At 34.9% G+C, this 26080-nt stretch overlaps 1 protein-coding gene across 1 annotated transcript in view; it reads right to left on the reverse strand.

Annotated features, from left to right (window-relative positions):
- Positions 1-2467: 2467 nt before the first annotated feature.
- Positions 2468-26080, reverse strand: part of BUB1 (BUB1 mitotic checkpoint serine/threonine kinase) — a 51818-nt gene continuing 28205 nt past the window's right edge. The window contains exons 16-25 of the mRNA XM_051975797.1: positions 24714-24888; positions 17013-17100; positions 14548-14774; positions 11322-11465; positions 10287-10402; positions 7515-7676; positions 7158-7315; positions 6861-7035; positions 6454-6560; positions 2468-3479 (exon numbers count right to left, since the gene is read on the reverse strand). Of these exons, the coding sequence (XP_051831757.1) occupies positions 3284-3479; positions 6454-6560; positions 6861-7035; positions 7158-7315; positions 7515-7676; positions 10287-10402; positions 11322-11465; positions 14548-14774; positions 17013-17100; positions 24714-24888 (1548 nt within the window). The 3' untranslated portion in view covers positions 2468-3283. The remainder of the gene's footprint in view (positions 3480-6453; positions 6561-6860; positions 7036-7157; positions 7316-7514; positions 7677-10286; positions 10403-11321; positions 11466-14547; positions 14775-17012; positions 17101-24713; positions 24889-26080) is intronic.

Consider the following 26080-nt stretch of genomic DNA (forward strand, 5'->3'; position numbering starts at 1 on the left):
CTGTGATCTGGATATAATCTGGAAAGCAGTCTGGAATTGTGATCCCAAAGAAACTAACTGATCAATTACCATGTATTGAGCACTTATGTTCATTTTGGTAAGCACTGGGGATACGAAAAGAGGGAAAAAACAGTCTCTGCCCTCATAATCTAATGGGGGAGACAACATGCAAATGATTCTGGATGAAGCCACATACAGCATGAAGTGTGTAATTCATACCAAGAATTGGCTGAACATGGAAGATATCAACACAACTCTAAAGACAGTTTGTTTTCAAAGAGCATTATATTCTATTAAAACAACTCTGAGATACCACTACACACCTGTCAGATTGGTTAAGATGACAGGAAAAAATAATGATGAATGTTGGAGGGGATGCGGGAAAACGGGGACACTGATGCATTGTTGGTGGAGTTGTGAACGAATCCAGCCATTCTGGAGAGCAATCTGGAATTATGCCCCAAAAGTTATCAAACAGTGCATACCCTTTGATCCAGCAGTGTTACTACTGGGCTTATACCCCAAAGAGATACTAAAAAAGGGAAAGGGACCTGTATGTGCCAAAATGTTTGTGGCAGCCCTGTTTGTAGTGGCTAGAAACTGGAAAATGAATGGATACCCATCAATTGGAGAATGGCTGGGTAAATTGTGGAATATGAATGTTAAGGAATATTATTGCTTTGTAAGGAATGACCAGCAGGATGAATACAGAGAGGCTTGGAGAGACTTACATGTACTGATGCTAAGTGAGATGAGCAGAACCAGGAGATCATTATACACTTCGACAACGATATTGTATGAGGATGTATTCTGATGGAAGTGGATTTCTATGACAAAGAGACCTAACTGAGTTTCAATGGATAAATGATGGACAGAAACAGCTACACCCAAAGAAGGAACACTGGGAAATGAATGTGAACCATTTGCATTTTTGATTTTCTTCCCGGGTTATTTATACCTTCTGAATCCAATTCTCCCTGTGCAGCGGGAGAACTGTTCGGTTCTGCAAATATGTATTGTATCTAGGATATACTGCAACATATTTAACATATATAGGACTGCTTGCCATCTTGGGGGGGAGTGAAGGGAGGGAGGGGAAAAAACGAAACATAAGCGAGTGCAAGGGATAATGTTGTAAAAAAATTACCCTGGCATGGATTCTGTCAATACAAAGTTATTATTAAATAAAATAAAATTTAAATTAAAAAAAAACAAACAAAGAGCATTATATTCTAAGGGGGTAGATAATACAGAGAGGGTTGTGGTGGCCAAGGATGAAAATTTTGGCTTAGAAGTTAGGAAAATGCTAAGAGTCAAAGATGAGTATAATGAAGCACACTTTAAGGTATAACAATTGCAGAATTGATTTGCTGATGGTTTTAAAAGTGGAAATTACAAGAGGAAGGAGAAAGGAGCTTTGTCTCAGAATTGTACAGGTGGGCAGTAACTAGGTGCTATTATCTCCATTTTATAGATGAGGAAACTGAGGCAAAATGTGCAGGGTCACACTGCTATTAATAGTTATGACTGAAGTTGAATTTGAATTCAGGTTTTCCTGACTCCAGTCTCAGTTCTCTTTCATTGAACTACCTACCTGTTCTATAAAATGGGAATAATATCACTTTTCAGGATTGTTGTGAGACTCAACTGAGATAACATTTGTAAAATAGTACAGTCCCCGGAACATAGTAGGTGTTGTATAAATGCTTACTCCTTTTCCTTTCCTTCTTGAATTGCTTAAAGTATCAGTCTGCATGTCTTATTAGTCAGGGTCTCACAGTCAGCGTAGGTCAGAAGTGAGACTTGAATCCAAGTTTTTCTAGCTTGGAGATTAGTTCTCGATTAAGCCATGCTGACTCTGTTATGCTTATGTTTAACATATTGTTTAACCATTCTGTTGATAATTTAGTCATTATGATCAATTACAACATTGTTTTTTAATGTCATGATGCATTCAGGAATAAATTTACTTTGGCCAAATATAACAAACATTAAACTAAATGACCCCTGAAATGGCCATTTTTATAAAAGTACTAAGTCCTTTCTTCCCCACTCCCATTCAATTCGAGTTTCACACAACTCTCTTTTCTATGAGTCTATGGTTTCTTTCCCATATATTTCTATAATGAAAATTAAGGGAATGGATTAGATGATGTACAAAATCTCTTCCAGCTTTAGAAATCTATTCTCATCGTAATTTAAGAAGTGAGGGTTTCCAAGGAAACCATAAAGCCAAGCTTGCTAAATCAGCCACCCCAGTTTTATATATAATTCGACATTATTACTGTTTGGCCTGTGAATAAATGTGTTTCTTCCATAGAGTAAAATTTGTGGGCCTTGTGACTCCTTTTCTCTCCCTTTGCAATTTCTAGGTTCCTAGCCACATTCCTGATGGTTGATATGGCCCAAATGTACCAGGGTGAATTGGGTATTATTACCTATATGTATAAAAAACAGTGATACCAAGTATTTTCAAAATCTCTCATTTTATTACATTTTTCTTTTCTTTTGAGAAACAGTACAAGCCAGAGACATTACAGTTGTTCTTGAAGTTCTTCTAAAATTTGAGCTGAAGGCCTTAAAAAATCCTTATCCCTAGAAAATAGGGAGATAAGGGAAATTTCAGAAGACCAAACAGCCTTAATTCTTATCCCTGAAAACAGTAATTAGCTATAGTTCATATACAGACATACTCTTTCTCAGAACAAGGTAAAAATTTTATGAAACAGAAGTTAAAAAATAACAGCCAGAAAGTCTTCAGTTCTCTGGCATCTTTGATAGCTGAAGAATTCATGTTTTCTTGGCGACTACCCATTTAATTTCCTATTTTGTGCATGGGTCCCAATTCATTTCAACCTTACAGACTTGGCCTTTCCATATTCTCAGCTGATGTTTGAATGCTTCTGGTAAGTTGGCTAGTATAGTTCAATGCTGCTGACTGACAGTACCATATTCATTCAGTCAAAGGATGTCTTTCAATAGTTACTAATAATAGCTGCCAATTATATACATCTCATTGATCCTCTTAACAGACCTGTGAGGTAGATAATAGAAATATTTCTCCCATTTTGTAGACAAGGAAACTGGTTAAGGGCTTGTCTGTGGTCACACAGCTAGTTTTAGATGTGGGTCTCCTGATTCCATGTCTAGTATTTTTTTCCCCTTCATCAGCTCTCCCCTATATCAGGACATTTAGAAAATGAAACAGACAGGTTCTAATTGATGTAACTTAGGGAGCGATAGAGTGAACCAATTTTTACAACAGGTAGAAGCAAATCCAATTTTATTTTCGTGAACGTTTGCATTCCAAAAGTAACACAATTAGCCGGCTGCGGAAGGATTTTATCTTGCTTGCATAGGACTTTTGAAATACTGCTTTCAGTTTTTCCCGTAAGGATTCCAGAGAAGGAAGACAGCGACAGTCTGATATATTCAACATGATGTGAAAAAAGTCATTCCACATTTCAGAATTTGGAATCCTAAAAGTGTCACAGAATAAAAAAGAATGATAAGTGCTTTTAAAATGGTAACACCTTCAATGATCTCAAAAGGATTGGATTTAATTCAAATCCACAGTTCAGACCATAGCAAGTAAAAAGGATGGAAAATGTGACTATAGTAACACAAAACAACTTTAAGGATTTATAGAAATTATTTAACTTCTGGCTAGTGATAGAAGGATTATGATCAGAATCAGACACCCTTCCATTTGGCCCATACAATCAGCTGCAGGATGAGAGATTCAGATTGTGTTTTTTTGGGATTTTTATGGCTAAAGTTCAAAATTTTGTACTTCTTATAGCTAGAATAATAAGTAATGGCAGACATCAAAGACCATCCAGACCTGCAGGGGTTTTTATTTTTTGGTGTGGTTGTTGTCCTTCATTCTCAAAGGGGGCCAAAATGACATTACTATGTCAGGGTCAAGGTACAAAATGTTCTCCTGTGGCTGACCAGACTAGTACGAGTTGGGAAGGCTGTACCACAGGTTGGGCACAAATGGCTCATGTGACTATTTGGAGTGGAGATGTCTTTAAATTTGCACATATCAAATTTTGCTTAATTAGCAGAATGTGAAGGCATGGAACCCCTTAAAATATTTGCTGCTTGCTAGCAGAAATGCTAAATTTCATTCAAAGATTAGAAAAATTAAAGATGTCAGTTTTTCCCACTCAAATTCACAGACCTCAGGAATCTGTCTATAATTTATAGATCAAAGGCACTAGAGCAAAATAGACGAAAAGCAGAGAATGTGATAAAAGTAGTTTGGGCTTGACACAAGAATTTTGTCAGCTATGATCTGACTTATTCAAGGCTCAAATTAAGATTTGTGGGGATGTATCCTGGCTAACCAATTGGTCAAACTAAAAATATTTAGTTCTAACTCATATGATATTAACAAAATGCTATGATTCAAGAAAGTGACTAGAGAAAAAATATTTGCTGTGTTAAATTATTGGGTACAGTGAATTAGCTAAAATCATTCATCAAAATATTTTTAGGCGCCTTCTTCTAGGACTCTATAATAACTACTACATGGAACCTATTGTTATAATGAGATTTTAAAATCTACATGTATGTTTTTGGTACATGTTTTTATATATATACACATATAGATACAAAATTTTTTTTGGGGGGGGGAAGGGAAATGGGTGGAACACGAAGACTGCTTCTTTTGCCTTTTTTGCCTTGATCCCACTATTTATGTGCATTCATTCCCCTCTTCTTGTGTAGTCTGATGGCCTCTAAATCCCAGGGCTTACCATTCTGGTGCCAGACAGTATGGGCACCCAACTTCAGGCCTCCTGTAGCTCAGACCTGTCCACTAATCTCTGCCTCCTCAGAAACAGTGACTACAGGCATTTACAACTAATATATTTTTGAAAGCAAAGAAATTTATGGTTAATATTTTTAAAATCTTATTTGTACACTTTAGTTATTCACTTAGGCTTTGCTCACTTGATCAAGATGCATAAAATGCATTTACATTTTCATTAGAAATGCAAAGATCCTTGAGCTCACCAATTAATGACTATTTACTTCCAAAACCTTCCTAAAAATGATTATTCATCATTATAACTGGTTCCTCATTCATTCAAAAATACTTACATAAGAAAATTCTTTGTAGACACAAGAGAAATAAATAGAAGAATAGAGAAAACTAGAGAATATAAATAAAAATGTAATGCAGCACATAATGATGAATGGAAAACAAATGAAAATGGAATAGTAAACTAAGCAGACTAGCCTATGGTATGGAGAGTGAGATGAGAGAGAAGGTAAAACTGGGGAGATAGTTCAGCTTCAGTGATTATAGATTCATAGGATGGTACACAATAAATCTGGGGAAGCTACATCTTGCCTAAGAAAGATTTTTGTAAATAAATAGTGAGACATGGTTTCTGTACTTTGAGATTTAAGTATAAAAAAGTATCAAGTATAAAACTATTGCATTTAGAAAAAAAAAGCACCACTCTTTGTAAAAGGTCCTATGGTCATCCTTTGTTTCTCTTTACAAAGGCAGGCATACCAACATCAACAGCTACAACAAAAATGTTAGTATACTGTATATGTAGCGAATAGGTATATCATGTATGGTATTAGTATGTTGCAATTGAAGCCTTGCAAAATGTTTATGTTTAGTCCTGAAATGCAGGTGCTATAACTCTCACTTTATATATAAGGAAACAGGATTAGAGAAGAGAAATTATTTGATTCACAGTCACTGTTTGTATCTGAGGCAGGATTAGAATCCAGGTCTTTCTGACCCCAAGTTTAGGGCTTTATTCACTAGACCACACTGCTTTTCAGAATGTAAATACTTACTATTTAACAAAATATTTTAAGTTCTTTAATAATTATGCCCTCTGTGATGAGATCCAGGAGCTGGGGTAGCATAATAGATAGGGTCAGGCATCATTTGAAATATACGTGGCTACTCAAAAATCAATTCATTAGAATTTCTGGCTCTTGGGTAACTACTTTAATAATGACTCAAATTTCCCCAAACAAAGAATTCACTTCTACCTCCTAACATTCACTAGCTGTGCAGACTGGGCTAAATTATTCAAAGCCTCTGTGAGTCAGTTTCCTCATCTTTAAAATGGAATGTTGGATCTGATGGCTTATAAGGTCCACTCCTACTCTAAATCTATGCTCTTGTTATCTTTTTTCTTGAAATTAAGCTAACATTTATAATCTGTAGAAAATCATGTTACAGAGAGCATCCAGAGTAGGAACACACTGACCTGTGCCTTAGGCACCCCTTCACCACCCCATTTTGGGGTCAGTTTCTAGGTCTTTCCTTAAAAGGCAAAGAAATTATATATTTCCTTCAAAGCACTGGCTTCTTATGAATGGACTTGTAGATTATTTCATTCCAGATGGATCCATTTCTATTTGTCTACTTGTCTTTTCACACTAAGGTACATATTCTATAACCATAAAGTTCACCTTTTGAAAATTCCTTCAGGTTTCCAGACTCCCTGGTCATTTTTCACCTTCATATATGTGCCAAACAACATGCAGTATGCTGTTGCAGCAATCCCAAAGTAATCAGTCTACAAATAAAACACATATAAAACATCATTTATAATTTACATGGTTACTAAAAAAATCAATTCATTAGAATTTCCGCCTTCTGGGGAAACTACTTCAATACTGACCCAAACTTCCCCAAATATAAAGTTCAAGTAGCTTTTCTCATGGTTTTAATATTTATCTCTGCTGATTCTTAAATGATGTTCAGCCCAGACAGATATATATATTTTTAATATTCAAATTGATCATCAGAAACCCCAAATCATTCCAACAGCTTGCGAAATATTGAACCAAAATTCTCAGAACGAATAATTCCATACCTGATAGTTCCAAGGTTTTTGGCATAGCATTTCAACACACTGAAAACCAGAGGTTTCACACCTTGCTGTAAATGCAGTTCCTTTTGGGAAAAGGGTCATATCTATACTTTGACCCAAGTCAATTAAAGCCAATCCATGAGATAAATCATCTATTCCATTGTCCTGTTCCAGAAACCTGAATTTGAGTTAAAAAAAAATATATATATATATATATATATATATATATAGTTGGTTGCCATGGAAATAAAGAGCTAATAAACAGTAAGAGGATTCCTGACAAGAAGGAATGCGACTTGCCTTTCTCCAATTATAAAATTGTCGGGTTTAATATCCCCATGAATGATCTCACAGCCATGAAGTTGTTCTATCATGTGAAGAATTTTTATTGTAAAATAGAGAACTAGTGCTTGTGGCATCACTTTTTCAGGAGTGTTTTTGTAAAGGTTAATAGCATTCTGTAAACAGAAATGACATTCTTTATTAGCAGCAACATGATTACAACAAAGATTTAAAATTAGCTATCAATACCCCCAAATCCCTCTCCATTTCCAAAAACCTAGCCTCCAAAACTGAACAGAACTCAATCAGCCACAAAAATCTACACTGCAAACAGAATTACTTATCTAATTGAATTGAAAGATAGAATGTACTTACTAGTAATGTTCCATAACTGTATAAATCACCAACCAACACACTGCCATTATGGAAGAAATGAGCAGCATCAAACTGGATGAATAGATGGTGCATACTGGGTTTGAGTCTCTCCATCAGTTTGGTTCCTATATAGAATTCCCAGGGGTTTGCAGGCTTCTGGACCTGTAAATTAAGTATATGGGAATATTTATTGAAAAATCCATTGGGTACTCTGAAAAATATCAGAAAAATAACATATCATAAGGATATTAACCAATTTCAACAAGATTAAAAGTAACTCTAAACACTAGAACTCATCATTTCCTTGGAATTCAGATGAAGTGTCCTGTGGCAGGGGAGATACTATGAGTGCTGTACGAGAGGAGGAGAACTATACACACTTGTGCTTAATAATTCCCCTCTGGAGATAATTGATCCATTTTTTTTCTTCTCGTGGAAGTGGGAGAGAAGTTCCAACATCCCAATTTCATCAGGAGAGCAAGCTTGGGGAGGCCTTGCCCCAAACTTTACTGAAAAATAGAAGCTTTTCATGCTGAGCTTCTTCTTCTCCCTTTCTCTATATCTCAAAACTCTTTGTCATCATCCCCACCCTGTCCCACACTTTCTTTCTCAACTCAACCCTTGATAAAGAGATGACACTTCTCAAAGCCATCCTCTCTACATGTACCCTTAATCCATCTCCTCTGGGTTCTCTAGTAGATCCACTCTTGTAACCTTCCCTAATCTCTCTTTTCTATCTGCTGGATTCTTCCCTGTTGCCTGCAAATGTATCTAAAACTCATTCATTTGTCACAAAAACCTGGTATCTCCTGAAATGATAGTCCACTACCATTTCAAAGCCCAACTCTCAGAAAAATCCATCTATACCCATCACCCTCACTTGTTCTTTTCTCACTCACATCTCAAACCTTTATAAACTGGCTTTTGACCCCACCACTCAATGGAAACTGCTTTCTTTGGAATTAGTAACGATTTCATAATTGCTAAATCTGATGGCTTTTTCTCAGTCCTCATTGTTCCTAACACGGACACTTAATGCTGCTGACTGCCCTTTTCTCCTGGATACTTTCTCCCATCTGGATTTTCTCTCTTTGGGTTCTCCTCATCTCTAACTACTTCTTCTCAAACCTCTTTGCTGGTTATCACTAGTATTTCATCCCCTAACTGTGAGTACACCCTTAGGCTCTGTCATGGGTTCCCTTTTCTTGATATTTTTTCAAGTGGTGCTTCCATGGGTTTAATTAGCTCTGTACACATGACTCTAAAATTTACATATCTAGCCTTGGTTTGTCTCATACTCTGACATGCATGTCCAACTGCCTACTGGACACTTCAAATTGGATATCTTATAGAAGTTTTAGACTCAATATGTCCAACTTTCCCCTCCCCCAAATTCCTCCTTCTTCAAACTCCTTTATTTTTGTCAGAGGTACTACTATCCTTCTAGATAATCAAGTTCACAACTTCTAAGTTATCCTTGAATCCTCAGTCTCCTACATAGCCAATCAGTTGCCAAAATCTTGTTTCTACTTCCATATCACCTCTAGCATCCATTCCATCTCTCTACTCACATTTAGTTGTTTTTTTTCTGTTGTGTCCGACTCTTCATGACTCATTTTGGGGTTTTCTTGGCAAAGATACTGGAATGCTTTGTCATTTCCTTTTCCAGATCATTTTTATAAATGAGAAAACTGAGGCAAACAAAGTTAAGTGACTTGTTTACAGTCACACAGCCAGTAAATGTCTGAAGCTGGATTTGAACTCCAGGACTGGCATTCTATCACATGCTGCATCACCTAGTTCATACTCTAACCCATTCTCACCTGCAATGTTCTCCCTGCCTCATTCTCTTCTTACTCTAATCCATCTTCCAAATATCAGTTAAAATGATTTTCCTAAATCACAGTCTGAATATGACTTCTTCTATTCAATAAATTTCAGTGGCTTCCTATTGGCTTTTAAAGCCCTTCATAACTTGGCTTATACCTACCTTTTCAGCCATATTATCAATACAATAGTATTATTACTACAGATAAAATATATTACATAGATATTATATTACATAAAAGATAATATCTCACATTTGTGAGGTATAGCCAATCAGAGTCTATTGTTCTTACTCACAAATAATGTTCTCATCTTGGCATTTTCACAATGGCCAACACCCATGCCTGAAATACATTCTTTCCTTAATCCCATCCCTTCTTTAAGATTTGGCTCAAGAGTCATCTTCTGCATGAAACCTTTTCTGATCCTTCATTTGCTGGAATGCCTCCCTCCACCTCATTGCTTTGAATTTATTCTATACATCTCCTCCTCCTGTACATCTTTCTCCCCAAATCTTCTTCAATGGAATATAAATTCCTTGAGTGCAGGGGCTATTAAATATTTGTCTCTCTATCCCCCGTGGTGAGCACAATATCCAGGCTATAGGTACTTAACTTAATAAGTGTTTACAGATTGACTAAAACTTTTTTCCTCAAGTATATTGATAATTGTTCCACAATTAAGAGTTTAAAGACATGCCTGCAGTAGTGAGAAGGCAAGTGCCTCACCCAGAGTTGGGTGGCTGATATGAGATTAAGAAAGGACTGAACTGAGTTCCTCCTGACCACAAGGTCAGTGTAATATCCATGTCACATGGCCAAATAATTATAGAAAAATTGATACGAATTATGAAACTACATCAAGAACTGCTCTGAAAGCAAAGGTGACAAAGATATTCTGAAACTGACCTCTCTATTATTCAAGTAACTCATCCCCAAAACTTACCTTTAACATTACTTTCTGCTTGTTTTTGGTGTCATTCATATTCCATTGAGTAGCTTCATAAACATGGGCAAAAGCTCCCTCTCCAAGAAAGGAATCAACATAGGTCAACCATGGACCTTCGGAAGAGGGATAAGTTGAAATGAGAAAAAGTTTGTAATATATACAAAGTTCTACAAAAATACTGCCACCTTAGCAAAATATTTTTACAATCTTGGATGAAGTTTATTTAAACAGGTCATCATAGCAGCACTATTCACCAAGTGGTCTAGAAACTGTTAAAGACTAAGTTTCATAAATGCTTCTTTAAGAAGAATGAGTATTTTATTATTAGCTGACTTATTTAAATATAAGCATTTTAAAAAATTTTTTACTAATAAAAAAGCCTTCTTTTATAATAAGGTACAATAAGTATCTATGGGCTATGATGCAATAAGATTTATTATGTAAATGAATAAAATTGCAGAGGAAGTCAAGGAACATAACCAAGGCTAGACTGACTAGAATTTCAAATGTATTTCTTGTTCTAAACACTCCATTATACCATGAAATCAACTGCTTGGTAAAATATTCCATGGTATTACAAAGGTAAAAGGAGAATATGCTATATGCATTTGTCAATGCCAGAAATACATCCTACAAGACTCTCTAGTATACATTTTTTTGAAAAAAGAAAAAAGAAAAGTAACAGGATAATAAGAGTAAATGATTAGGGAATGCCTAAAAGGCTGTGGTCCACTACAAGAACATAAAATGAAATTTGTCGACAATGCATAACAAACAGGAAAGATCTATACTATATAATGTATGAGTATTTCCCCTAACACAGATACCAGCATGCCTTTTTAGCCTTTATAGACTGTGTCCACATACTTGTACAAAGCTTTTCAAAAAGATCTACTTTCTATGCTAGAAATTTTCCCCTTGGGTCTTCATAACACTCTGAGTATTGGAGTTTTCTCCCTTGCCCTTATATTACATGGTCAACCCAATTATCCTCATAGAACTGAAACTGAATGAGCACATAACAATTCTTACCCAATTGGATTTCAGATTTTAGCTTGATGTTTGGAAGTTTATAGTCCCATTCAAAAGCATTGGGATAAGAACTTATTGGTGTAGATAGTCTTGATAAAAATTTCTGAATCAAGTCACTATCCCATGGATTCTCAACAATCAAGTCTTGAAAGAGAAAGGGAAAAAAAAAAGTTTATAAAACAAAACACATCAGAAACTAAACAAAGCATAACCCATTCCCATCATAATATACAATTTGGTATAGCAAAACCTTGATCAGAGGATTGTGGTTTTAGAGCCAAAAGAGACCTAATGGTTATTTAGACCAACTCCTGTATTTTATAGATGAGAAAAATGAGTATTAGAAAGGTTAATAGTCTGCTTGAAGTCACAAACATAGGTTTTGGACTTCAACCTGGATTCTTTCTCCTCTATCATGCTACCTTTCTCAATTAGCTATTATTATCAGGGAATGAGTCTATGAATAAGAAAGTCTTCTAAATAATTTATGCTTAACCCTTTAAACATTTAGCCAACTGACCAAACCATAATATACTGCAATCTTGTGTTATTTTTGTTATAGCTTCTATCTCAATAGATTCTGATTTCTTTTTTTTTTTTTTTAAATAGATTCTGATTTCAAAGATACCTTTAAGAAACAAAAAGAAAAAAAATCCCTAAACATCTGGGCTTAATGTTGTTTGGATGGTTAAAGTTCTGCTTTTCAAAAACCAAGGCCTATTGAGGGCCTATCTAGGGTTGGTCCCATTTTGCCCTAATCAAAAAGCCTAGAATACAAGCCAATTAGAGATATTCTCCTCTCCCCACTCCTGTCAAACAGGATTATACTCTGGAAGTTCAAATTTTATTCTTTTGTTAGCAGCAAAAACAGCTAGGAAAGGGGACAAGAACTGTCAAAAGCACAGAGTTGGCAGAAGACCCAGAAAATGCCTTTTTATACATCATTTAAATGATCATACTTATCAAGAGACTACTGTAGTTTGAAGTTTCTTCAGAAAGTTAAGCTTTTTAAATATCCAGACACATTCTAAGAAGCATAAATATCAAGATAAGATTTATAGTCTTATAGAAATGACAGATAATCACACTTACTAGACGTATAATGCTATTTTAGGTGCTCAGGAAATTTAAAGATTAACTAAGGTATGGTCCTTTCCTCTACCAAGCTCAGTCTTTAATGGGTAAGATATATGGCTAGAATATAAAGTGATACACAGGCACAGAAGAACTTGGAAGTACAAACCAGGAGGTAGGATAAGTCATTATGTGAATATATATTCAATAGGGGCAATTAGTGGGATCAGCAGAAAGAACATTAAACTTAGTTGTTAGGAGATTCAAATTATTGTCTTGGCTCTCTTGCAATTTAGTGATGATTAACCTTGGATAATTAAATTATAATGTTTCTGGGCCTCAGTTTCTCCATATGTAAAATAAGAGGTTTGGACTATATGGTCTCTAAGGTTCTAAGTCATAAAATATGACTGTGTTTCTGTGTACATCAGAGATCTATTTATGTCACAGTGGGAATTTTCCTTAAGGGAAGATCTGATTGTGTCACTATCCCACTTTGCAAGAAATTTTAGAGGCTTCCAAACTCTTCTGGGGAGCTTTCAAAGTGTCCCCACCTTCACTGGCTAGTACTTGTCCTCTGACACTCTAAGCTTCTGCCCAATAGGCCTTCCCTATCTACCTCACACAGGGCATCATTTCTGGGCCTTTCCACTGGCCATCCCTCAGATACTGAATGTACTTTTACATCACTGTTGATTCAAAAACTCCCTCTTTCTTTAAAAACACCAGTCAACATTATTTTTATTAGTCATCTTTTTGATACTTCGGGGTGATTGTGGCTAAGATTCCTAACTACTTTGTATTTATTTTCTTTATATTTACTCTCTACATACATGAAGCTCTAAAAACTGAAAAAGTGCACTAAGACTTTTGGGACACTCTTTATATTCATTTCTTCCCTTTGAGAAGATAAGTTTCTTGAGAGATGGGATGGTTTCATTCTTTGGATTTATCCCTGGAAACTGGAACAGAGACTAGTACATAACAGGTACTTAAAGTCTTGTGGATGGATACTAACTTAGGATGCATTCTTGGATTCATCCTTTTAAAATTTATTCCTACTAACATTATTAAAACATTGTTGATCTTGAGTCATTTCAGTCTTTTCTGACTCCTTATGGCCCTAGTTGGGTTTTTTTTTGGCAACGGTACTAGAATGGTTTGCCATTCCCTTCTCCAGATAATTTTACAGATGAGGAAACTGAGGCTAACAAGGGTAAGTGACTTGCTCAAGGTCATACAGCTAGCAAATGTTCCTATTTTCTAGCCCAGTGCTTTAGTTATTGTGACACCTAGGTGTCCTACATAAAATATACTATCTGTTTAAACATCACAAATGCTATTTGTTATGATGATTAAAGCAGTTATGATCTGCTTCTAAATTTACTTTTTGCTTACATTAAAAGATATGAATAGAGCAGATATGCTTATAGGCATTACACACGTGCTTTTCATAAACTCACAAAAAGTATATTTAACGATATTAGTATTAAAAAGTTCTACAAGTAAATTCTAACTAATAAAAAGTAATAGAACAATTTCTTCCTAAAATAATATTGCCATAAAAATTGTTATTGATGGCAGAAATCAAAGAACTTGGTGTGATCACCACAAAAGTAACAGAGAGCACCTGGTGTATGCCTAGAACATAGTTTAGTTCAGCTGGTTATCTTAGTTAAAAAAAAAAAAATGAAAACACATTTATCACTGCAATGCTTTTCTTTCCAGAAAATAACTCCTAACAATATTAAAGTGATGCAGTAGATAGAGAAGTGTATCAGGAATCAGGAAGACTCATTTTCCTGTATTCAAATTCTCTCTCAGACACTTAGTAGCTGTGTGACTGGGCAAATCATTTAACCCTGTTTGCCTCAGTTTTCTTATGTATAAAATGAGCTAGAGAAGAAAATATCAAACCACTCTAGTATCGTTGCCAAGAAAACTCCAAATGATATCATGAAGAATTGGATGCAACTGAAAAAATTACTAAACAATAATGTTCTAAAACAAGTATTATCAAACAATACACAAATCTGGCTTTAAATAATGTCTCTTATTAACTACTGTCTCCCTCTCAAAGACTATCCTTGATGTCCAGAAGTCAATTTTTTTTTTTTGTTTTAAGAAAATTAAAATAATCATCAGTTCATACCTTGGATATGAGGACTTTCAGATGGTCTACTCTGTGTACAATTGTCTGGCTGCTCATCACTGACTTGTAGTTCCACCTCCATTGCAATATCATTTTCAGTGAGTTTACAAGCAACAAGGCCCTCCTCAACACCATCAGTAACAGCTCCAACCACAGCATGCTGAGTGAATGGGAGTGGTGGCACATTAACTGGTAACATACTCTCTGGATCATTTTCCTGAATTATACTGGATACGTCAAACATAAAAGAGGCAGAAAAAAATTAAACTTGAGAATTAGATGCTAGAAGTCCAGGGACTAGAATATATACTTGACTGATACCAAGAAGTTTTCTACTGAGTCTAAGGGCAATATTTCAAAACTTCAGAGTAAAAAGAGATTAAATTATTAGTTTTAGGAATTCAAAGTTACTAGAATCTGGTCATTCTACAAACATTTTGCTGGGAACATACTTGAATACTTATTATTCTCTATACACAGCTCCATGCCTTTGCTCATCACTCCCCACACGTACTTCTTTCTCTCTTTTTGGAAGGCAACTGGGTTAAGTGACTTTCCCAGGGTCACACAGCTAGTAAATGTCTGAGACCAGATTTGAATTCAAATGTTCCTGACTCCAGGGCTGGTGTTTAATCTACTGTGCCACTGAGTTGCCCCCCATACTCATCTCTGCAATAGACTATTACCTCATTTTAAATGCCCAGTTCAAACAGCACCACCTTCATGAAGCCTAATCCCCTAACCTCCAATACATGACGCCCTTCTCTCTTTGGACTTCCTATAGTATTGTTTACTCTTTGACAATTGGCTATTTATAGTTTTTTATTCTAATGATTTGTGTATAAGCTAAGCATCCTACTGTATTGTAAGCTTCATGATTGCATAAACTCTGTCTACCTAATTTTTCTTATATAAACTTCCCCCCTCATCACCAAACCCTGGGCTCTGGATTTGATTCAGGAAGTGCACAATAATCGTTAATTGAATGTTGACCCTGAATGATTGCTTAGCTTACCAGTGCTACTAATAGCTGTCTGATCTATTGGCCTCTGTTTCACCAAAGTGATTATTTTCTAAAAGTAACAATGATATTTAATTGGACATTTACATAATGCTTTATTATTTGAAATTGACAAGGCTTTTTTACATATATGGTATTATTTCATTTGAGCCTCATAATAACCCCATGAGGCTCACACAGGCTCATATAGTATTTTTATACTATAAAATACATAGATGATCTATACAGATGAGAAAATTGAGGTTCAGAGAGGTCAAATGACATGAGTAAAGCCTCTCAACTCCAAGTCTAATATTCAATTATATCAACCAAGATTTTTAATAGTTATTTCCCTTCTCCAAGTGATATGAATAAATAATTCATATTTGGAACACATTTATTTGTGGTGAATGGGACTTGTACTTCAAGGAATCTGAAAGGTATTTTAAAACCCCCTTGATATGAAACTAAAAGAGGGTGTCACAGAACATCAAAGTTAGAAAGGATCTCAGGGAGTCATGTGGTTCAACCTGAATAATCTCTTCCATCTATAATACCTCCATTTAATGGGAATCTAGTTTCCTGGGAAGGCTTTCAGGAATGGAAAATTCACCACTTCCTAAGGCAGCCTTTTCTACTTTTGGGTGTTGTGAAGAAAATTCTCTGCAAACTTTAAAGTACAGATTGATCTAATACAACAATCTGCATGCTTGGATTTGAATCCTGACTCAGGCACTAATTGCCCTTTTGGTGCCTTAGTTCTATAAAACAGGCATATGATGATTGTACTACTTTCCTCACAGGGCTGTGAGGAACATTCTTTGTAAACCTCAAAGTTCTATATAAAGTAATGACTACATCATCTAAATATAAATTGTGATAATGATCAAGCTAAAATCTACCTCTCTGCAATTCTTACCCATTACTCCCGGGGTCTTCCCCTGGCTCTATGAAAGATATAACTCAGCTATCTTGGTCAATCTCTTCTGGATGCACTCTGATGTCTCAATAATGGCCATGCAGCTTTGAAATCCATTGCATGTCTTTAGAATAAGAGGTATAGGAACAGCTAGGTGGCTCAATAGATAGAGCATCAGCCTTGGAGTCAGGAGAACCTGAGTTCAAATCTAATCCCAGACACTTGACACTAGCTCTTACTAGCAAGAAATTAATCCCAATGATCTTGCTGGGGGGGAAAAAAGGAATGAGAGGTATCTTAATTTTTTCCCGCCAAATCCAATAAGAACAAGGTTATAGGGGCATGAGACCACTACTCCAGCTATTTATCTCTTTGGCTTCTCAACTTTATAGAGTTCAAGTCTGCATCTCTTAAGTGAGAACAGCTTTCAATTTAAAATAACTACATAATAAAATATACAGATTAGACTTGAATGCTGTATTATAGATGTGAAATTAAAGACACATTTGGAAACAAAGAAATAGGAACCTTTGAATGTGTGATTACCTTAGTTTTTGATTTTTTGAGTTCTCCACAAATTTTTCCTTACAGGAGTCATAAGTTATCCCAGCACTATCATTTTCAATCATATTTTCTAAAATCCAAATATAATTAATTAGAAAAAAAGGCACATGATAAGAAAGATACTTTATGACAGCAATTGTAATTACTTCAATTATATATTCCCTAATTTACAGTATATTAGATTTGAGGATTCAAAAGTATTACTAAAGAAAAGCACTGATTTCCATTAGAACTTCAAAACTTCATTCTCATAGGAAAGCTTAGTTCAGAAATATAATAAAATATGTAAGAATTCTAATACTAACTTTTCCCTTTAATAAAAATTTCCTTCTTTCCTTCTTTTTCTTTTCCATTCTTTTTCTTTCTTCAAAGAAATGGATACAAAGAGTCTAGGCAAATCTCTGAATAGCACATATATTTACAAAACCAGATATCATTTTTATGCTTGAAGGTGACTTTCCATTTTTCCTAATGAACTTGAATATTGAAGTAGCTTCAAGATTATGGTATGGTTCCATGTAATGAGCACAACTCATGAGCTGGGAGAATCACATGAAAAGAATTTTTTCAGAGATTATTTAGAAGTTCTATCATTCTTCAGTACTAATGTTGTTTATAAAATGCCCAATGTAGTATGTAATCTTCTAGTTTCTTAAAAACATAAAGAAAACCTTTAATGTCCTTTAATCAAGTCTTATATACATAGGTTGAAAAAGCATAATGAAATGAAAATTTTGTTTTGCTATTCAGACTTGAAAAATGAATACATACAAAGAGAAACAAATATGGCAATGATTCCCACTAGTTAAATACAACTAGACACAATTTCTACAAAAAGCAAGCTGTTAAGCTATATTGTTTCAGGAGTGACTAACTCTTCATGGCTCAGTTTGGGGTTTTCTTGGTAAAGACATGGGAGTGATTTTGCCATATGCTTTTTCAGGTCATTTTACAGATGAGGAAACTGAAGCAAACAGGGTTAAGTGACTTGCACAGGATCACAAAGCCATTAAGTGGCTAAAGCAGAATTTGAACTCAGGAAGATGAATCTTCCTGACTCCAGGTTGGCAAGCTATAGTGGAACACTAGAAACAGAAAGTACATAAAGACATTAATTCAACAAACATTTATCAAGCATTTCCAGTTTATAGAACATTATGCTACATAGAGCGGAAGAAACACAATTTTGATAAGCTAGTCTTTGGCCTCTTAGATCTCACAGTCTAGTTGAGGAAAAAAGACATAAAACATATTTTTGGATCAAACTTGTGACTGCATGAGTTCTAGGAGCTCCAAGGAAGGAACCTTCTTTATAATATATACTGATCTTTCTCAATGAACTTAAAATCATAGAGGCAGAGGCAGAGTTGGCATTAGGATTAGTGTTTGCCTAGGGCATGTCTGAGGCAAAAAGTCACAGGGATATGGAATACATGATAGTAAATAAAGAGATAAGATTGGAAAGTTAGGATAGTGCCAAATTATAGAGAGCCTTCAATAGGCCAGAAACAGGTTTCTGAATTTGATTCAAGCAGAATGGAAAGCCTGAAGATTTTTGAATAAAGGAGTGATGCCAATAGAATGTTGGGCTCAAAGACAAAGACTGTTCACTTTTGCATTTGTGTCTCTAGCACTTGGCACAGCTCTTGGCACATAGTCGGCACTTAATATTTACTGATCAAGTTTGATCTTCAGATAAGAGAGATTATTTTGAAAATTATATGAAAGATGGACTAGCAGGTATAAATAATGAAGAATTGACTAGCAAGGCAGTTATTGCTCAGTTGGATTAGTAATAAGGGTCTGTTTTAGGATGGTGTCAGCAGATGAAGAGATAGATAAAAGATATTTAACAGATACAAAATCAATATGACTTTGTTATGTTGACTAGATATAAGGTAAGGGAGAAGATAAAGGCAAGTTTTTGAACATCAGTGTACAATGCCTGTGTTTTCATTGTAATAGGAAACTCTCTACTACCAGTGATTATTAGCAAATAAGTCTTAAGAGAATTTATTGGGAGACCCTGAGATGTGACTTGCTCAGGATCACAAAGCCAATAGATATCTGTGGCAAGACTTGAACTTAAAATTTCAAGACTCTGATATCAGTTCTCAAACCTGTTGGTCTCAGGATTCCTTAAATCCTGAGGACCCCAAAGTACTTTTGATTATGTGGGTTATAGCTACTAATATTTACCATATTAGAAATTAAAACATACGTTTAAAAAAATTAATTCATTAAAATGATAAACCCTCATGTTAATATAAATAAAATATTTTATGAAAAATAATTAGTTTCTAAAACATACAAAAACCTTGGTGAGAAGAGTACCCGTTTTACATAATATCTTTAATATTATTATGAAAAGTTTTGATCTTGTAGATACTCTGAAAGGGTCTCAGGGACTCCAGGAGTCTTCAGATCACAATCTGAAAGTCACTCCATTATGTGATGATGCCTCTCAGCTCAAAGCCAACCTATATGGCAATAAATGGGACACAAATGATTAAAAACCATATCCTTGATCAAGAAATATGAGGAGATACAAGGTGATAAATGTCAAATGAACGGTATACAATTAGTGCTACAGGAGTGCTAAGAAACAAAGAATCACTTCACAATGGTGATTAAGGAGAAGCAACATTTAAATTGGGCTTTGAAAATGCTATCACTGAATATTGATGGCAATGATATAACTCAAAACACATGGATGTTTCAAGCCACAGTTACTTCTATACTGAATCATTTCTAGCAGAGATAGTCATTGGGTACTAGATATTTCTCAAGTGTTTTTCATACTACAAAGAGCTTTGCTTGAGTTTACGGAGCTGAAATAGCAAACTAAACAGACAATATTGACTTCTGGAGGAAAATTTTTATTTGAACTAGAGTTTCTTTAAAAATAGTTTTCAGATGGATGACTACCCCCAAAAATATAGGCTTTCCAGATTAAAAGAGGAGGGAGTAAATTGCTTAAATAGTACCATTTCAGAAAAAGAAATAGAACAAGCCATTAATCAACTCCCTAAGAAAAAATCCCCAGGACTAGATGGATTTACATGTGAATTCTACCAAACATTGAAAGAATAATTAGCCCAATGCTATATAAACTATTTGAAAAAATAGGGAATGAAGGAGTCCTACCAAATTCCTTTTATGACACAGACAGGGTACTGATACCTAAACCAGGTAGGTTGAAAACAGAGAAGGAGAATTATGGACCAATCTCCCTAATTAATATTGATGCTAAAATCTTAAATAAGATATTAGCAAAAACACTACAGAAAATCATCCCCAGGATAATACACCTTGACCAAGCAGGATTTATACCAGGAATGCAGAGCTGATTCAATATTAGGAAAACTATCAGTATAATTGGCCATATTAATAACCAAATTAACAAAAACCATATGATCATTTCAATAGATGAAGAAAAAGTATTTGATAAAATCCAACATCCATTCCTAATAAAAACACTTGAGAGAATAGGAATGGACTTTTCCTTAAAATAATCAGTAGCATCTATTTACAACCGTCAGTAAGCATCATATGTAATGGGGATAAACTAGAACCATTCCCAATAAGATCAGGAGTGAAACAAGGTTGATCACTATCAGCATTACTATTGAATATTGTATTAGAAATGCTAGCTTCGGCAGTAAGAGTTGAGAAAGAAATTAAAGGAATTAGAGTAGGTAATAAGGAAACCAAATGATCACTCTTTGCTAATAATATGATGGCATACTTAGAAAACCCCAGAGATTCTACTAAAAAGCTATTAGAAATAATCCACGCCTTTAGCAAAGTTGCAGGATACAAAATAAACCCACCCAAGTTATCAGCATTCTTATATATCACTAACAAAATCCAACAGAGATACAAAGAGAAATTCCATTTAAAGTAACTACCAATAGTATAAAATATTTAGGAATCTATCTGCCAAGGGAAAATGAGCATTATATGAGCAAAACTACCAAACACTTTCCACACAAATAAAGTTAGATCTAACCAATTGGAAAAATATTCAATGCTCTTGGAGAGGGCGAGCAAATATAATAAAGATGACAATACTATCTAAATTAATCTATTTATTTAGCTCTATACCAATCAGACTCACCAAAAATTATTTTAATGACTTAGAAAAAATAACAACAAAGTTCATATGGAAAAACAAAAGGTGAAGAATTTCAAGGGATCTAATAAAAAAAAAAAAAAAACAAATGAAGGTGGCCTAGCTGTACCAGATCTAAAATTCTATTATAAAGCTGTGGTTACTAAAACTATTTGGTATTGGCTAAGGAATAGACTAGTTGATCAGTGGAATAGGTTAGGTTCAAAGGAAAAAATAGACAATAACTTTAATAATCTAGTTTGACAAACCCAAAGACCCCAGCTTTTGGGATAAGAACTCACTGTTTGACAAAAACTGCTGGGAAAATTGGAAATTAGTATGGCAGAAACTAGGCATTGACTCACACTAAACACCGTACAATAAGATAAGGTTAAAATGGTTCATGACTTAGGCATAAAGAATAAGATTATAAATAAATTAGAAGAACATAGGATAGTTTCTCTCTCAGACCTGTGGAAGAGAAAGGAATTTACGACCAAAGAAGAACTAGAGATCATTACTGATCACAAAATAGAAAATTTTGATTATATCAAATTGACAAATCTAATGCAGACAAGATTAGAAGGGAAGCAATAAACTGGGAAAACATTTTTACAGTCAAAGGTTCTAATAAAGGCCTTATTTCCAAAATATATAGAGAATTGACTCTAATCTATAAGAAATCAAGCCATTCTCCAAATGATAAATGGTCAAAGGATATGAATACACAATTCTCAGACGAAGTAATTGAAACTATTTCTAACCATATGAAAAGATGCTCCAAGTCATTATCAGAGAAATGCAAATTAAGACAACTCTGAGATACCACTACACACCTGTCAGACTGGCTAGAATGACAGGGAAAGATAATGTGGAATATTGGAGGGGATGTGGGAAAACTGGGACACTGATACATTGTTGGTGGAATTGTGAATACATCCAGCTATTTTGGAGAGTGATTTAGAACTATACTCAAAAAGTTAACAAACTATGCATACCCTTTGATCCAGCAGTGTTACTACTGGGCTTATATCCCAAAGAGATCCTAAGGAAGGGTAAGGGACCTGTATGTACAAGAATGTTTGTGGCAGCCTTCTTTGTAGTGGCCAGAAACTGGCCAGAATGGATGCCCATCAATTGGAGAATGGCTGAATAAATTGTGGTATATGAATATTATGGAATATTATTGTTCGGTAAGAAATGACCAAGAGGATGATTTCAGAAAGCCCTGGAGAGACTTACACAAACTGATGCTGAGTGAAATGAGCAGGACCAAGAATCAATATATACTTCAACAATGGTGCTATATGATGATCAGTTCTGATGGACGTGGCCCTCCTCAACACTGAGATGAACCAAATCAGTTCCAATAGAGCAGTAATGAATTGAACCAGCTACACCCAGGAAAAGACCTTGGGAAACGAGTATGAACCACTACATAGAATTCCCAATGCCTATATTTTTGTTCACCTTCATTTTCAATTTCCTTCACAGGTTAATTGTACACTATTTCAAAGTCCAATTCTTCTTGTGCAGCAAAATAACTGTATGAACATGCATACATATTGTATTTAACTTATACTTTAACATATCTGACATATATTGATCAACCTGCCATCTCAGGGAGGGAATGGGGTGAAGGAGGGGAAAAATTGGGACAAAAGGGTTTGCAATTGTCAATGCTGAAAAATGACCCATGCATATATCTTGTAAATAAAAAGCTATAATAAAAAAATGAATAAATAAAAATAGTTTTCAGAACCTTGTTTAATCAACTATGTGACAAGTTTACCTTAATGCCTGACCTTTTCCCTTTTATTGAGGCTTTCTTACTAAAAAAAAAAAAGTAAGTAAAAGTTTAACTTACAGGTCCATAAACCAGGGATTATGTTCTCTCATTCTTCAATTGGTAATCATGACTTTAAACAAATGGGACCAGGAGGTACTGAACCCATATTAAAATATACTTTGGTCTAGTAACCTCAGAGTTTCCTGGCAGTTTACATTATTTCTTTAGTTAACTGCTGCTAAAAAAAATTGATGTATCAGGAGAAAAGAGTTTTGACTATAGGATATGAGTAATTACTGACACTGTAAGGTGGTTGCATGTATGAAAGAGGATTTCTGTAAATTGATAATGAAAGGCTAATGATTCTTTGGATTTAGATGATACACTTAATAAAAATCTGCTCTTAATTCAAATAAGTAATGATCTTTATAGAGTAATGATTAATACTGAAGACATCAGAGAAGCATCCAAGCAGAAAGAACAAAGTCACAAAGGCACCCTTAAATAGCCTTCAAAGAAAAAGATGAAAGAGAATAGTTAGTTCCTTCTATCCCCACAATTCTACCTTCTGTTCTCAGTATCATCTCTATTGTAGAAATTCTTCCAAGAATTTAAAATCAGCTATGTTTACTTATTGACTATATAAACTTTTATAATTATCTAATTTTGATAAGTCAGGAACACAAAATTTTAATAGAATGAAATTTAAATAAATGAAAAATCTATAAGTTGCTTGTGCAGATTATAATATGGAAAGGACTTAAAAGAATAGCTCTCATAGAAATCATTATTAGACTACATTTTAAAATAAACGGGTGCCTGCCATGTATCAGACACTGAAGATATATAACATTTGTGAAATGCTTGTTTCCTGGATGACCTCCAGGATCATATGCGCTACCTAGAGAAACAGTATATATTGTACACAGACACATAGTATGCCCAAATACTAAATGTGAATAAGATAAATACAAAGTCATCAGATTTGGGAGGGAATCAGGAGGGGCTTCATATCAGAAGTGATTTCTGAGCCGAATCTTGAAGGGAGTTCACGATTCTGAGAAAGGCAATTGAGAAGGAGGCGAATTCCAGTCATTAAGTGGGGAAAGGCTGAGTGAAGGAAAATTACTTTAGCTGTCAGTCACAGGATGGTTCATTGATTCAATCATCAGACCAGCAACCATTTTTTGAAAGGTAGGCACCAAGATTAATAAGTAGCCACTTCCCTAAGGAACTTCTTGAAGTGATTTTTAGGCAAAGTTGGACCTTCTGTGAGGTGGAGGGGAGAAGAGATTCATTACAAATATGCGACATAAGGAAGAGTGGATAGAAGTAGCATGGAACCTGAGACTGCTTCAGAAAAAGGATTCAGATCTGTACCTCCTCCTTAATTTGAAAGCAATTTCCACTTTGCCTTAATGATGACAGCTTTCATTATTTGTTAAGAAATCTGGGAAATGTGAACAGGGTACACAACTGTCTGATATAGTTGGTTCAAATTAAAACATACACCTTCAACTGCTACTTACATATCTCTATTTTACTAGCAACATAAGATATTAAATTTCAAAAAAAGCAAAAAGATCCCTATAGATGCCAGAATTCTCTATTCTCTATCTATCTGTCTGTCTGTCTATCTCTGTGGTTTTTTTGGCCATTTACAGGAAGAGAGATATGAGATGACATGATGAAGTAAAGTCAAAAGATATTTAAAACTTACAATTGGAACACTAAAATATCAACAGTGGTTCCAAAGGTACCAAAATACAGTAACAATCACCTTTGTCCTCCAGGGCTTGCCATGCATCCATGGAAATTTTGTTAAATGGTGTAGAAGCAAGTTGTGCAGCAGATGTAAAATCTCTTGTGCTATTAGGACTGGGTGCCAAAGTTTTATTATAGCGTACACCCCATATAGTACAATCATCCAAGGGCTCTGTTGACTGAAATCCTTCCTGGAATATAAGAAAGATTGAAAAGTAACAACTTTCCTATTCCCAAAGAAATTTTAAATTTTAATAGCTTTTTAAGATATAGAAACCATATGGATCAAAGATAATACATATTAAGTGTCAAATGGAAAGAAATTATTTTGGTCCTATTACAGAAATAATAATGATTCTTCCCACAATTGTGATTTTTTTAAAGGTATTATATGAAATTGAAGTAATTAAACTGGTATATTTCTAAGAAAAAGATCAAAGAGCTTGCTAGAATAAAGGCAGTAGAGATTAGATTATCTAAAACTATAAAACAGTAGAATACAAAATATCAGAAGAGGATTCAGGATTGTTTTATCAGATTGGGACATTCTAAGTTTATAGTAAGGCCCTGCTAACAGACTGGCACACCAGGCAGGTAGGATGAAGGAGGAAAGAAGGGAAAATTCAATATAACTCAACTCATATTTATCAAAGACCCACTATTTGCAAAGTAATTTGAGAATTACAAAGATAATAAGAAAGAGTAATCAACTAGGGAATCAGAAATCTGATAGTTAAGCTATATACACAAATAACAATATTACCATTAGTTATAATTTTCATTTATGTAATACTTTAAGGCAGGGGTCCTCAAACTTTTTAAATAGGGGGCCAGTTCACTGTTCCTCAGACTGTTGGAGGGCCGGATTATAGTAAAAACAAAAACTTTGTTTTGTGGGCCTTTAAATAAAGAAACTTCATAGCCCTGGGTGAGAGGAATAATTGTCCTCAGCTGCCCGTGGGTCGTAGTTTGAGGACCCTTGCCAGTTTTAAGGCTTATAAAGTATTTGACAAACATCATAACCTTCCCCTGTGAAGAGGGGTGTTGTTCTGGGGTATTTTTGGTTTTCTCTTAATAGTGATGGAGAAGGGAAAGAGAAAAGAATCTGGAAAGACTTCATTAAGGACAGGCATTTGAGATTAGACCTAAATATTATGACAGGAAGAAATGGATTAGAGGTGGAAAATAGATTAAACATTCTAAGCAAAAGGAAAAGTTTGAGCCAAGATATGGAGTCAGAGAAATAGAAGGTATATTTAAAGAATAGTGAATACTCTACTTTGACCAAAATGAAAGATACATATAGGTATCTATATATGGGAGGCTGAAAGAGACACTGAAGCCATATTATAGGGGGAAACTGAATGCCAGTCTAATGAGTTT

This window comes from Antechinus flavipes, chromosome 2 (genome assembly GCF_016432865.1).
Source record: "Antechinus flavipes isolate AdamAnt ecotype Samford, QLD, Australia chromosome 2, AdamAnt_v2, whole genome shotgun sequence".
NCBI classification, from domain to species: Eukaryota; Metazoa; Chordata; class Mammalia; order Dasyuromorphia; family Dasyuridae; genus Antechinus; species Antechinus flavipes.